The sequence below is a fragment of the Hemiscyllium ocellatum genome, chromosome 11 (assembly GCF_020745735.1).
Source record: "Hemiscyllium ocellatum isolate sHemOce1 chromosome 11, sHemOce1.pat.X.cur, whole genome shotgun sequence".
Taxonomy (NCBI): domain Eukaryota; kingdom Metazoa; phylum Chordata; class Chondrichthyes; order Orectolobiformes; family Hemiscylliidae; genus Hemiscyllium; species Hemiscyllium ocellatum.
In genome coordinates this window covers 17,979,818-17,993,266 of record NC_083411.1, presented here as the reverse complement: position 1 = coordinate 17,993,266, position 13,449 = coordinate 17,979,818, and the positions used below count along the sequence as shown (strand labels likewise).

Genomic DNA, 13,449 nt, shown 5'->3' with positions numbered 1-13,449 from the left:
AATTGATCTAGTCCCATTTGCCAGCATTTGGCTCATATACCTCGAAATCCATCCTATTCATGTACCCATCCACATTCCTTTTAAATGTTGTAATTGTACTAGCTGCTACCACTTCCTCTGGCAGCTCATTTCATACACACATCATCCTTTGTATGAAAAAGTGCCCCTTAGGTCCCTTTTTTAAATTTTCTCCTCACCTTAAACCTGTACCCTCTAGTTTTGTCCCTCCCCTGAGGAAAAGACTTGGTTATTCATCCTATCCTTGCCACTCATGGTTTTATAAACTTCTATGACATCATCCCTCAGCCTCCTCCGACACTCTGGGGAAAATAGCCCAGACTATTCAACCTCTCCCTCAAACCCTCCAATCCTGGCAACATCCTTGGAAATCTTTTCTGATCGCTTTCACATTTCCCACATTTTCCTCCCTGTTGCAGGGAGACCAGAATTGAATGCAATATTCCAAAAGTGGCCTAATCAATGTCCTGTCCAGCCGCAACTTGACCTAGCAACTCCTATACTTGATGCGTTGACCAATAAAGGCAAGCATACCAAACACCACGTTCACTACCTTGTCTACCTGTGACTCCACTTTCAAGAAACTTGTACTCCAAGCTCTCTGTTCAGCAACACTCCCTAGGACCCGACCCTTAAATGCATAAATCCTGCCCTGATTTCAAAATGCATTTATCTAAGTTAAACTCCATCTGCCAGCTATTGGCCCATCTGATCATCGTCCTATTATAATCTGAGGTAACCTCCTTTACTGTCCACTACACCACCAGTTTTGGTGTCATCTGCAAACTTACTAACCATACCATCTGTATTTACATCCAAATCCTTTAAATGAGAAAAAGCAGTGATTCAGCACTGATTCTTGTGGCACACCACTAGTCACAGGTCTCCAGTCTACTTGTCTTTTTAAAATATGGGCAAGATTCAGACGAGCAAAACAATTGTTTTAATCTTAAAATTTAAAGAATTTTGGGAGAGGTTATTTTAAAAGCTGATATGATTTTAGGATATTCCTTTAAACTTTGCAAAGTGAAAAATTCAACTTTATGACATTTCTTCACAGGTTTGAATATTTTTTTAATTTTGATAATACATTTGAAATCCATGATGACATTGAAATTCTTAAGAGAATGCGAATGGCTTTTGGATTGGAGTCTGGCGGCTGTTCTGCTGATGAATTGAAGATGGCTAAGAGTCTAGTACCCCACGTGCTGGAACCATATGTCATAGGTAAAATGGAAGGGGATATGCTTTATTCATGGTATCCATCACATACTTTACCAAAGCCAGAAAAGAGCTCAGCCTATCCGTAGAGAGGAAAGGAGGGCATTGGAACTTTACTGAGTAGTTACCTAATTTTGCAATCTGCTTATTTATTTGTCTCTCTCATGGCTTTTGAGTCTTAATGTCACAATAGCTCAGATGGCTAATGCTGCACATAGCAAGAATCAAAATGCAAGAGTTTTTTGCATATATCAGGATTAACTGTTTTGGAGCTTTTCTTGTGGATGGTTGGAGCTGGGAGTGAAATGTTACATTACTCACTGTGTGCCCTGTTTTAATTTCGAGCCTCCTAAGGCAGTTTGTGTAAGTAATCATATTTTATTTCATGATCCTCCTAGCCTCAAAAGCTACATAATATTCTTTTCATTGAAGCTTAGAACCCCTACAGTATGAAAGCAAGACCATTCGGCTCATTGAGCATACGCCAACCCTCCAAAGAGCATCCCACCCAGACCCACACTCCTACCTTATCTTTGTAACATTGCATTTCGTATGTCTAATCCATCTAGCTTGCACATTCCTGGACACTGTGGGCAATTTAGCATGGCCAATCCATCTAACCTGCACATCTTTGGACTGTGGGAAGAAACCGGAGCACCCGGATGAAACCTACGCTGGCATGGATAATGTGCAAACTTCACACAGACAGGTGCCCGAGAGTGGAATTGAACCTGGGTCCCTGGTGCTGTGAGGCAGCAGTGCTAACTACTGAGCCACTGTGCAGCAATCCCATGAATGCATAGAAAAAAGATAAAAGCTTAGAGTACTCCTCGCTGAAGCTGTTGGGGCATGATATATGGAAACAGAGGCTTTATCAATATGGGTATGGAATACACAAGAAACTAAGCTATGATGAAACTTTGCTCAATAATGTTTGATTTCTACTGGAGAAATATGGTTAGTTCGGAGCAATGGGATTTTGGAAAGATGTAAAGTATTTATGTTGTGGTTCCAGTGAATTTGGGACATTTGTTTTCATTATAGTGAATGGTTATAATCTGAAATGCCAGAGTGTGTTGAAGACAAATTTAATCATGGTTTTCCAAAGGAATTGGGCAATTAGTTGAAGAGAAAATTTGCAAAGGTATTGGGAAAGGTAGAGGAATGGGACTAGCTGAGTTTCTCTTTCAGTGATTTAGCTTAGGCCAAATGGTCTTTTTTATTGTGTTGAGTATTCTTTTGATTCTAAAATTAAACTCAATTTTTTAAAAAAAAGAATTTCAGTAAAACCATTTTAAATTTGAACTACTTGTTCTATAACTAGTTCCTAATATATATAAATTACTTTTTTTCAAAATTAATACTGTAGTCACCAGTCTTCCTTGATTGTGTTTCAGGACATTGCATTCAGTGCTAAATGGAGATGAATAGTCTTTACATGGCTTCAAATTTTCACTAGAATTTTAGTTTGGATTGAATTTCAATTCTTCTAGGATTTTTTTGCTGGAAAATAAGGGTGGAAGGGTTGAGTTTGATCAGGGCTGACTGATAGCTCTTCAAAATGTTTCTAGGTGGACATCTAGTGGTGGAGATGCTGAGGAAAGAAGCTGGGGTGGGGACAGTGTAGCTGACCCATCTTTATATATTAATGGGGTGTAGCAGCAAAAGCAGGAATGAGAAACTGCTTTGTATTAGAGGGTGTATTCACCCTTGTTTGATGTGAGAAGGAGGGTTGAAGCCAAGGAACCTTTTGAGGAGTAGTGAAAGAATCTTAAATCAACTCTGGAAACATGAAAGACTCACAGAACTTTACCATGACAAGGTGTAATGCAATACAATGCGATACATTTTAAGATTTCTACCTATTAGAGGTTGTAAAACAGATGTTCAACCAGGAAAATTTCCAAGCACTAAACAAATGCATTGTAGTTTTCATATTAGAAGGTGAAAGATCAGAGTCGAGAGAGAGAAATATTTTTGGAGGTAATGAACTTGTGTGAACTCAGTTGTGATGGAGAGAATTAATTTTAGAATGCTTTGACTTAGCTAAGTGTAACCTGAGGCCAGCCAGAAAAGTTATTCTAGTCAGTGTTGAAGTTGATTGATAGTAGTGCTGGTACTGATGGTAGTGAAGAATGTGGTGTGGGTGAAGTTTAAGCGTGTGCCAATTTTAATGTTGACAATTCGAGATTGTGGTATCACCTGGAAATGGAGGAAGCAGTGAGTAGAAGTGAATGACCAATCCATTGCATGCTCTTGGATGATGGGGCTTTGAAGGGTACTAAGTAATGAGAGAAGGCTAAAAATTGAACCTGAGGTGCAGCAATGGAGATTCCATGGGTTCAAAACAGGGAGACATGTGTAATTGCATTCCTGCAGCAGAGTTTCTAGGAGCTCTAGTATAGGTGTAAATCCACATGGCATGACTGTTGCATGTTTGATTTGATGCATGATACCATTCTAATATAGCTTTGGAGCCCTGACATCACTAAGCTAATAATCGAACCACTGAAAATTCTTTTTCTGCCTTCATGAATGGGTAAGGAAAGAACAAACCTTCTTTGCTAAAGAAGGGAAATTAAATTGGGAGTCTGTTTGAGCAACATTAGGGCTAACATTCAGCCAGATATCCCCACCTATCCTATTTTATTCTGGCCAAGCAAGTATAGAATGAAGTAAGGTCTGCACCTCTGGGAGCAGGCCTCAGATGGGTGAATAACAGTTTGAAGGCCTGCCTCCATTTATTGGACATCAGTTCAGTTGTAATCATGATCGTCAGGCCCAGAGATCTTCACCCACCCCTCTATACCCACTCATTTCCTGCGCCCTCACCATTCTCCCCATGTATTCTCTGTATCCACACTCCCAATATCACTGTGCAGAGTCAGAGCATTTAGTGAATCTCAAGTCCTTTAAAGTTCTCCTGAAACTAACGTTGTAGGAAAAGGGGGAAAAAACTACTCTGTTCATAACCTCAAAGTGATACATCAATTGCAGTTATTAATCCTATCAATGACTGAAAGCTATTATCTACTTCATCCCTCTTTGTGCAGCCATTCAAAAAACACAGTGAAGAAAGGTAATTTCTTGCAATTTAATAAATACGTTAAAAAAATGCTTTGCTTGCTGAGTGAAGTACGTAAATGGTCTTCGAGCTCAGCCAAGTATTCATAGTGACCATCTGGCAAATTCTACCGACACACTGGACAGTTGGACAGTCTTCTATACTTTCATTTGGCCTTTGCTGAGTTCGCCTCCTGCTCCTTTGCTGCCTGACCTGCTGCGCTTTTCCAGCAACACATTTTTAAGCTCTGATCTCCAGCATCTGCAATCCTCACTTTCTCCTAGTTGAGTTCACTGTCAGGACAGTGTTTCAATGGAAGTACAAACTTTAAATTGGCATTACATTGGCTTGTAATGAACGGAATTTTGAAGTGTTTTTCTTCTCCCCACACACACCCCATGCCTACATATTTATTTCCACATTTTAGTATTAAGGGGAGAATAGCTTTCTGTCATTGATGTTATGAATTGCCATGACAGACTGACAGTTTTGAGAATCTTTGGAGCATGTCTGCTCTTCCTGGTTATAACACAACGCGGAGTGAAGATGAGAAAGTACACAACAATGTTCAGCAATGCAGGATTCCATATTTTATCAGAAAAGTCTTAATGCAATTGAATATACTTGGGCTATATATATTTACTGTTCGATGATTTTTTTAAAAAAATTAGTTATCTATTCTGACCAAGTTAATTGTAGTCATATAGCATGGAAACAGACCCTTTGATCCAACTCATCAATGCTGGCCAGTTTCCCAAATGAAAATAGTCCTCTTTGCCAGCATTTGGCCCAGTCTTTTTAAAAGTTTGTAATTGTATCTGCATTTACCACTTAGTCTGGCAGTTCGTTCCATAGACAAACTACTTTCTGTGTGGAAAAAGTTGCCCCTCAGGTCCCTTTTAAATCTTGCTCCTCTCACCTTAAAATTATGCTTTCTAATTTTTGGACTCCCCCTGCCCCCTCCTCCCCCCCCCCCCCCCCCCCCCCCCCCCCCCTTGAGATTCACCATATCTATGCCCCTCATGAGTTTATAAACCTCCAAAGGTCACCCCTCAACCTCCCATGTTCCACTGGAACAAGTTCCCGGCTTATTCAGCCTCTCCTTATAACTGAACCCCTCAACTCCCATATTACTCGAGGATTTAACTGAACTTTTGATATACCTTCTGGTTGTCAAGAATTTTGTTTTATGATCACAATAGAGCAGAGGAACAGGGCTAGGCCATTCAGCCCCTTGAACCTGGTTTACCATTCAGTGTGATCATGACTGATTTGTAACTCATGTACTTGCCTTTGGCTCATATCCCTAAAACCTTTGCTTAACAAACTAATAACTGAAAAAGCGTTCCAACCCAAGCTCTACCACCTTTTGTGTGTGAAGTGCTTCTTAACATCTCTGGCCCACTTCTCAGACTGTCTCCTAGTGTAAAATCTTCAACCAGTGAAAATGATTTATCTTTGTCTATCTTGTCTTTTTCTGTTAATATCTAGAAAACTTTGATCAGATCAACCCTTGACCTTCTAAATTATAAAGAAAACAGGTCTAATTTGTAGAACCTCTCCTCGTTACCTAATCTCTGAAGTCCAGGGATCATTCTTATGAACCAACATTGTACTCCCTCCAAGACCAATATATCCTTCCTGAGGTGTGGTGCCCAGATTTGCTCTCGGTGCTGCAAGTGAGGTCTAACCACTGTTTTATACAGTATAATTTTTGCCATGATTTGGAGATGTCGATGTTGGACTGAGGTTTACAAAGTTAAAAATCACAGAACACCAGGTTATAGTCCAACAGGTTTAATTGGAAGCACACTAGCTTTCAGAGCGATGCTCCTTCATCGGGTGATTGTGGAGGGCTCGATCGTAACAGAATTTATAGCAAAAATTTGCAGTGTGATGTAACTGAAATTATACATTGAAAAATTGATTGTCTGTTAAATACAGTTTAAATACTGTTAAATAAATAATGTGTGGTGTCTTAAGTCTGCAAGGGGGTGCATGTGTGAGCGTGGGAGTGTGTGTGTCTATAAGTGTGTGCGGGCATCTGTGTGCACGTCTGTGTGTACCTGTGTCTGTGTGTATAGGAATATTTGTTGTGTGTATCACCTGTAATGTGACATGACCCCAAGGTCCCGGTTGAGGTCCTCCCTATGGGTACCGAACGTAGCTATCAGCCTCTGCTTGGCCACTTTCCTCTGCTGCCTGTCCCGAAGTCCACCTTGGAGGATGGTCACCATAAGGTTGAAGGCTGAATGTCCTGGACCACTGAAGTGTTCCCCAACTGGAAGGGAACCCTCCTGTCTGTTGATTATTGTGCAGTGCCCATTCATCCGTTGTCGTAGCCTTTGCTCGGTTTCCCCAATGTGCCATGCCTCCGGGCATCCTTGCCTGCAACGTATAAGATAGACAACGTTGGCTGAGTCACATGAGTACCTGCCATGTACAAGGTGGGAGGTGTTCCCACGCGTAATAGTGGTATCTGTGTCCACAATCTGACACGTCTTGCAGCGTCCACCGTGACAGGGTTGTATGGAGTTGGGTTCATGTCACGTTACAGGTGATCACCATTGCACTACACACATACAGATATTCCTACGTGCGCGCACACACACACACACACACACACACTCTCTCTCTCTCGCACTCACATTCTCGCGCGCGAGCGCGCGCACACACCCACAGACACACACACACATTCACAACCCCCACCCAGACAGACAAAGACCCACATGCACACATATATTTTGTGTGGTGAATTGCAGAGTTACATTGCACTTTGCTCAAAAACCGCATACATTTATGTAGAACTCTGAGCTCAATAATTGCAGGAATTTATGTAAAACATTGTTATCTCACTTATTAGATTAGAATCAATCTAAACATCAGGTCATAGACAGAGAACAGAGGGCTAACACCTTCAACATATTGTCTAGCTATCACCATTGTTAGCAGCTAACCCAAGAATGCAACTTTAAAAAGAAGGGTTTTGTGATTTACACATGAAAGAAGTGAAACTATCACTGTATTCTAACAGATGAACGGCTTAACAGACAATCAGTTTTTCAATGTATAATTTCAGTTACATCACACTGCAAATTTACGATCGAGCCCTCCACTATCACCTGATAAAGGAGTGTTGCTCCGAAAGCTAGTGTGCTTCCAATTAAACCTGTTGGACTATAACCTGGTGTTGTGATTTTTAACATAATTTTTGCGGACTTGTAATTCAGTCCTCCAGATATAATGAACAGCATTCGATTCCTTGTTTATTTAATACATTTGCTTATGGCATTTTAAAGATCTAAGCACTTGAACACCCAAGCCTTTTTGGACATACATTGTATTTAACCTCATGTCATCTAAAAAGCACCCTGATCCAACTGTTTTCCCTCAAATGGACAACTTTTCACTTGCTTATTCATACATTTGCCATAATTTTGCCCATTCACTTCACCAATATTCTTTTGTAATTTTTTAAAGTTCTAATTTTCCTTTGTTATTATTCAGAAATGGCTAAAGTAGTGCAAAATGTTAACTCAGGCCCAAGTTCAGTAGCAGCATCTACATCTTCAACAAGCTTCCAATCTAGCAGGTAAGTCTGTGGAAACTACTTGCATCTCCTAATGTTTTCAAAATTGATTTTGTACAACTGAGTGACTTCATAGTTGTGAGTATGTTCGTCAAGCTGGGAAGTTGATTTGCAGGCATTTCGTCCCCTGCCTCGGTGACATCTGTGAAGCGCTGTTGTACTGTGCCTTCTGGAATTTATTGGTTCCATTCCTGCTGATTCTGGTTGCCGCTTCCGGTTGTTTGTTGTAACGTCTGGTATATTGGATCGAGGTCAACGTGCTTGTTGATAAAGCCTGTAGATGAGTGCCATGCTTTGAGAATTTCTCTAGTTGTCCTCTGTTTGGCTTATCCTGTGATCATTGTTGTCCCCAGTCAAATTTGTGGTCCTTGTCATGTGTGTGTGGGTACTAGGGACAGCTGGGCATGGCATTTAGTGGCTAGTTGGTGTTTGTGGATGGGACTACTAGTTGTCTGCCTGTCCTCAGGTTGTGTCATGTCCCCATCATGTTGTTGGTCTGTTAGACATCTGTGGATGAATTTGCAGGAAGATCTCTTCTTAGCAAAGACTCTGTAGAGGTGTTCTTCTTCCCTTCATAGTTTGGGAGTGCTGCAGAGTATTGTAACCCTTTTGAACAGGGTCCTAATGCAGCGTCACTTGTGTGTGTTTGGGTGGTTGCTGTTGTAGTTCAGGACTTGGTTGGGGTGTGTGGCTTACCTGTACACTTTTGTGGTGCATTCACCGTTCTGTACTCTTTCTACGATCCCATTAGGAATGGGAGTTGACTGTTGGTTTCCTCCTCCTCTCGTAAATCTGATCCCTGTGAGCATCATGTAAACTACGCAAATTACTAGACCAGTGCTTGATGACACACTTCACATTTAACCAATAAATAAATGAACAGACCAATAAAACATCTATGGGCTCACCCATCTCTGGGCTCATAGCAGAAGCAGCGATGCAAAGACTGGAACAAACAGCCCTCTCTCAAATTCAACCCAAACTCTGGATCAGATACATGAATGATGCTTTTGTTATCGTTAAGAGAACTGAGATAGAGAGCACACTATTATTTACACCATGTTCACAGGGATCAGATTTACGAGAGAGGAGAAAACCAACATTCAACTCCCATTCCTAGATGTGATGGTAAAAAGAACACAGAATGATAAATGCACCACGAAAGTGTACAGGAAAACCTGAATGATAACAGTAACCACTGAACACACAAGAGAAGCTGCATTAGGACCATGTTCAAAAGGGCTACAACACTGCAGCACAAAGGGAAGAAGAAGAACACCTCTACAGAGTCTTCGCCAAGAACAGATACCCCGCAACTTAATTCACAGGTGCCTAACAAACAACACACTGAGGACATACCACAACCTAACTCACTAGCAATGCTACCGTACACAAAAAAAAATTCTGAACTGACAGCCAGACTTCTCCGACCACTGGGATCCATGACAGCCGATAAACAACAGCCGCGCTCAGACAACTCACCGGGACAAAGGCCCTATATCCATCATGTGAAGGCGTGATTTACAGGATTCCATGCAAAGACTGCACGCAACACTATATAGGACAAACAGGCAAACAACTAGCAATCCACATCCACAACAACTAGCCATAAATGCCACGGCCACCTGTCCCTAGTAGCCCCACACCCATAACAAGGAACGCATTCGACTGGGACAACACAACACAATGATCATAGGACAAGCCAAACAGGACAGCCAAACAATTTCTCTAAGTTTGGCACACATCCACGAATGCCATCAACAAGAACATAGACCTAGACCCAATATACCATCCATTACAATGAACCACCAGAAGCAGCAGGAATGGAACCAAATAAATTCCAGAAGAGAGAACACAGCAGCGCTTCACAGGAGGCTCTGAAGCACTGAAGATGCCCCCTAGACAGGGGGCAAAATGTCTGCAAAGCAATTTCCCAGCTCGGTGAACGTACTCCACTACAATAACCAGCATCCGAGCTATAAATCTTCATGCAAACCTTGAGTGATTTCACCTCCATGTTTGCTGAAGATGAAAGTACCTTTGAAAGAAAATTGTAGTGAAGGTTTAAAAAAGAATAATTTCCTTAACAATGCTTTTAAATTATTTTATAGCTCTGGTTCTTCATTTGGCCATCTCCACATACCATGCATATGTTTAACACGCTTAATGAAATTCCACTGTCTGACTTGTCTTTAGCATATTATTTTTATCTGAAATATGATTTCTGTATTCTTAAGTGGTATGTATACGGTGTTTATTTTTCACAATATTTTTGAACAAAAATGCTTTTGATAATTTTGAAATCAACATACTGAGCTGACATTATAGTTTACTCTATCAAATATACTGGTCAGAGGTGCTATCTATTGAAATCTAATATTGCCTTGTTCCTCTGACTGAAAGATGATTTCTTTTCAATACCATTTGGTTTGAAATTAGTTTTCCAGATTATATGAAAAGAAGTAATTTACTTGACTTTCAATGGGCTAGTTGTAACAGCTCAAAAAAGAATTAGTTGCTTTGAAATAACAGCCCAATATTAATAAAGGCAGTTGAATTAAGCTGTACTCAACGGATTCTTAACCCTACCTGCTTACTCTTTTTTATTTAACTACTTTTTCAATGGTTTTGTATTTCGATCCCTTGTCCACCTCTTCCCTGTTTCTCCCCGCCCACTCCCTCCACGCCTTTTAAATCATTTAGTTTCATTTTGTGTTCCCCATTTCTGTTTTAAAAATCCATTTTAATAAATGATTTTACTTTCAGAGCATTTGGTGCCAGTGATGAAATAGCCTTACCAACTGATACCGAAGTGGCCTTAGTGACCAGTCAAGCACAAGGAAGTTTCAATGGTACACATTGTTCCGATCCCAGAATGGAGACTCCTACGTCTTATATTGAAGATGATGATGATGATGATGATGAAGAGGAATATGAATGAATTAATAATCATTCTGCATTTCTTCCGGTTTTCTGTTGCTTAAAATGGCATCTCTGAAAAGAACTGTCTCATGAGACAGAGACTTTAAAAGAATTGTTATTTTGACTTGTGAGGGGTTTAACTTAATTCTATTCTCTTCTAATTTAAACATCAAAAACTTTGAATACAGAACTGTAGAGAGAACTTTTTTGAATTTATGAGCAACTGTTGAAATTTTAAAGAAGTTTTCGCTTCTCTGTTGAGGATCTACAATGTGTTTTCTAATTGCACCAAGTGCAGCTATAAAAAGCTACTGTTTGTTCAATTATATCTTAAGGCACTATCACAGTAACATCTCTGGCTTCACTGCCTGGTACTGATGTTTACATGTTGTGATCTTGCTATTCTCAGCTGAGCTGGTGTAGCACTTTACAGATATGTCCCATTTCAGGGGTGAAAGAAATGGAGTTGTAATCTCCTCCTGCTACAAGTTCATGTGTGCTGTTGATCACCAAAAGGCATTGAAAATGGTCACAGATGGGTCAGTGATTTGATGTATCTCATCAGCTGAGAGATGATGTTTTGAATAAATAGTTGAGCTAACTAATAAAGAAGAGTTTAAAAATTTGCTAGTGCAGAAGGAGAAACTGTTTGAAGTGTTACATGTAATTTTAAAGCTTTTTGCTGCTGCCAGAAAACTTTGTAAAAGGCAATCTGTGATTGGTGTAATAGAATTTCTGGTACTAGGTCAAATACACAGTGCACCATATAGTTCTATTTAGTATGCTTCTGAAACAGCAGTAATGTATGAAGTACTTCTTAAAGTTTAACTTCACATTTTCAAACACAAATATAGTGGTGTATTCACTGATCAGATGCAGATCTTTTTACCCATCTTATCTTTGTAACCACCTACAAATAAACGCTGAACAAAGCCTGTTGTGGAATCAACAGTTTTTATTAAACACATTTTTAATTTAAAGAACTCTTGCTGACCCTTGGGATTTTAAAACTTTTTGCAGCGTGTATAAAAATGCTTAGTTTTCTGCGGCTAAGCTAAAAGCTTAATATTTTACACTGTGGTATTTCTCTGCCTACTACCTGTACAGGTTTATTTTGGAGTGAAATTGCTTTCATAGTATAGCAACATCTAGCTTTCTGATCCTCCACTCAAGTTGAGTATTTGCGTCACTTTTCCTCAGTATGGCTAATTCCGCTACATGCTGTTGGAGGATTGGGGTTAGGGTGGGCTGTGCAACAGTATCAAAGGAAAGCATGTAAAACACTTGTATAGCTGCACTTAATAGGCTACAAGCAGAAAGGGAACAGGCTTTGCTCCTTCAATTGGACATAGGTATGAGATGCAAGTCTGACTTTTCATCTAATGCAGGTCTGACTTCAGTGACTAAAGGTACAGCTGACTTCCTAAACTGCTAGAGACAGTGGACATTCATGCCCAGTATGTGCTACATAGTTGATTTATTTTAATTGCTGAAGTTTGCTGAATTGTTTCCCAGAACTGAAGAAATCATTGTGGAAAGCTGGCATTTCCTATCTCTCTGGTGGAAGCGTGTTTCCTGGTGATTATTTGAATATTGAACATGGGAAGTCTGCAACTTGGATCGTTGTATTTCTGAGTTATATGGGTGCCTTCAGAAAGCCAGTTGGAAAGATAAAAGGGGCAAAAAGGTTTTCCATCAAGCATGATATTTCTTAGATTTATTTAAATGCATTTAGAGTAAAGAAAATAGAATCAAGTTGTGAAGAATCCCTCAGAAGTTTGCTTTTGCCCTGTTGACTACAAGCAAAAGCGTTTTCATGTATAGTTTTGTTATTCAAAACACTTTCTTGTCCATGACACTTTTCATCCCCTGAAAATGTATGGGATGCAGCAACTTTGTATCCTTTTCATCGTGTCTCTCCTTTTCATGTTTATTTCGTTCACTTTTTGGAGCAATACAAAATTGACTTCACTACTTGCTGTTTGTTAATCTAACAATAGGGTGAAACTTGTCATCCTCATAAGCAGTGCATTTTTAAAAAAATTATCAGTAAGATCAAATAGCTGAAGATTCAGACTTGAAGCAAAACTTAAGCTCGTGTGCGTGTGTGTGTGTGTGTGCGTCTCTCTCTCTCCCAGGTTTGTGATTGAGCATTTGGTTTGAATAAAGCATAGGAACTGTGGCCCCATGGTAATCTAATGAATTAAGTATGTATCTTGATTCTTAAATTGATTTTAGGGATTTTTTCCTGAAGCATCTTTTTGAGAAGCTTTGTAAATTTTCAGAAACTTGTTCGCAGAATTTTCTATAAACACTAGGTCAATTTGTAGACCCATCTTGAATATAAAGAGAAGGCAATAACTGGAATAGAAATTATTTAAGACTGACAAGTCTCTAAAAACACACTTAGAACAAAGCAATTTGCAATATTAAAAAAAAGCGTATTTAAAAAAAATTTATGAAATCCCAAAGGTGTATATTTTGTTGGCAATAGTGTGCTTCAATGATGCAACATCTTTCTTCCACATTACGAGCAATGTAGTTACAGATTAATCTTTTCCTATCCTAAATACATTTTTTGGTTGCAAAATGAGAGTTGGGGGAAGAGAATGTAAATGTTGAGACAACCTGATTT

At 39.7% G+C, this 13,449-nt stretch overlaps 1 protein-coding gene across 3 annotated transcripts in view; it reads left to right on the top strand.

The window, feature by feature from the left end:
* The window catches only part of LOC132820373 (transcription factor Dp-1-like), a 58,146-nt gene extending 46,399 nt beyond the window's left edge, over window positions 1–11,747 (top strand). For all 3 annotated transcript variants that reach the window (XM_060832440.1, XM_060832438.1, XM_060832439.1), the window contains 3 exons: window positions 1,079–1,245; window positions 7,811–7,895; window positions 10,659–11,747. In XM_060832440.1, coding sequence (XP_060688423.1) covers window positions 1,079–1,245; window positions 7,811–7,895; window positions 10,659–10,833 — 427 coding nt within the window. In that variant the 3' untranslated portion in view covers window positions 10,834–11,747. The remainder of the gene's footprint in view (window positions 1–1,078; window positions 1,246–7,810; window positions 7,896–10,658) is intronic.
* The last annotated feature ends 1,702 nt before the right edge of the window (window positions 11,748–13,449 follow it).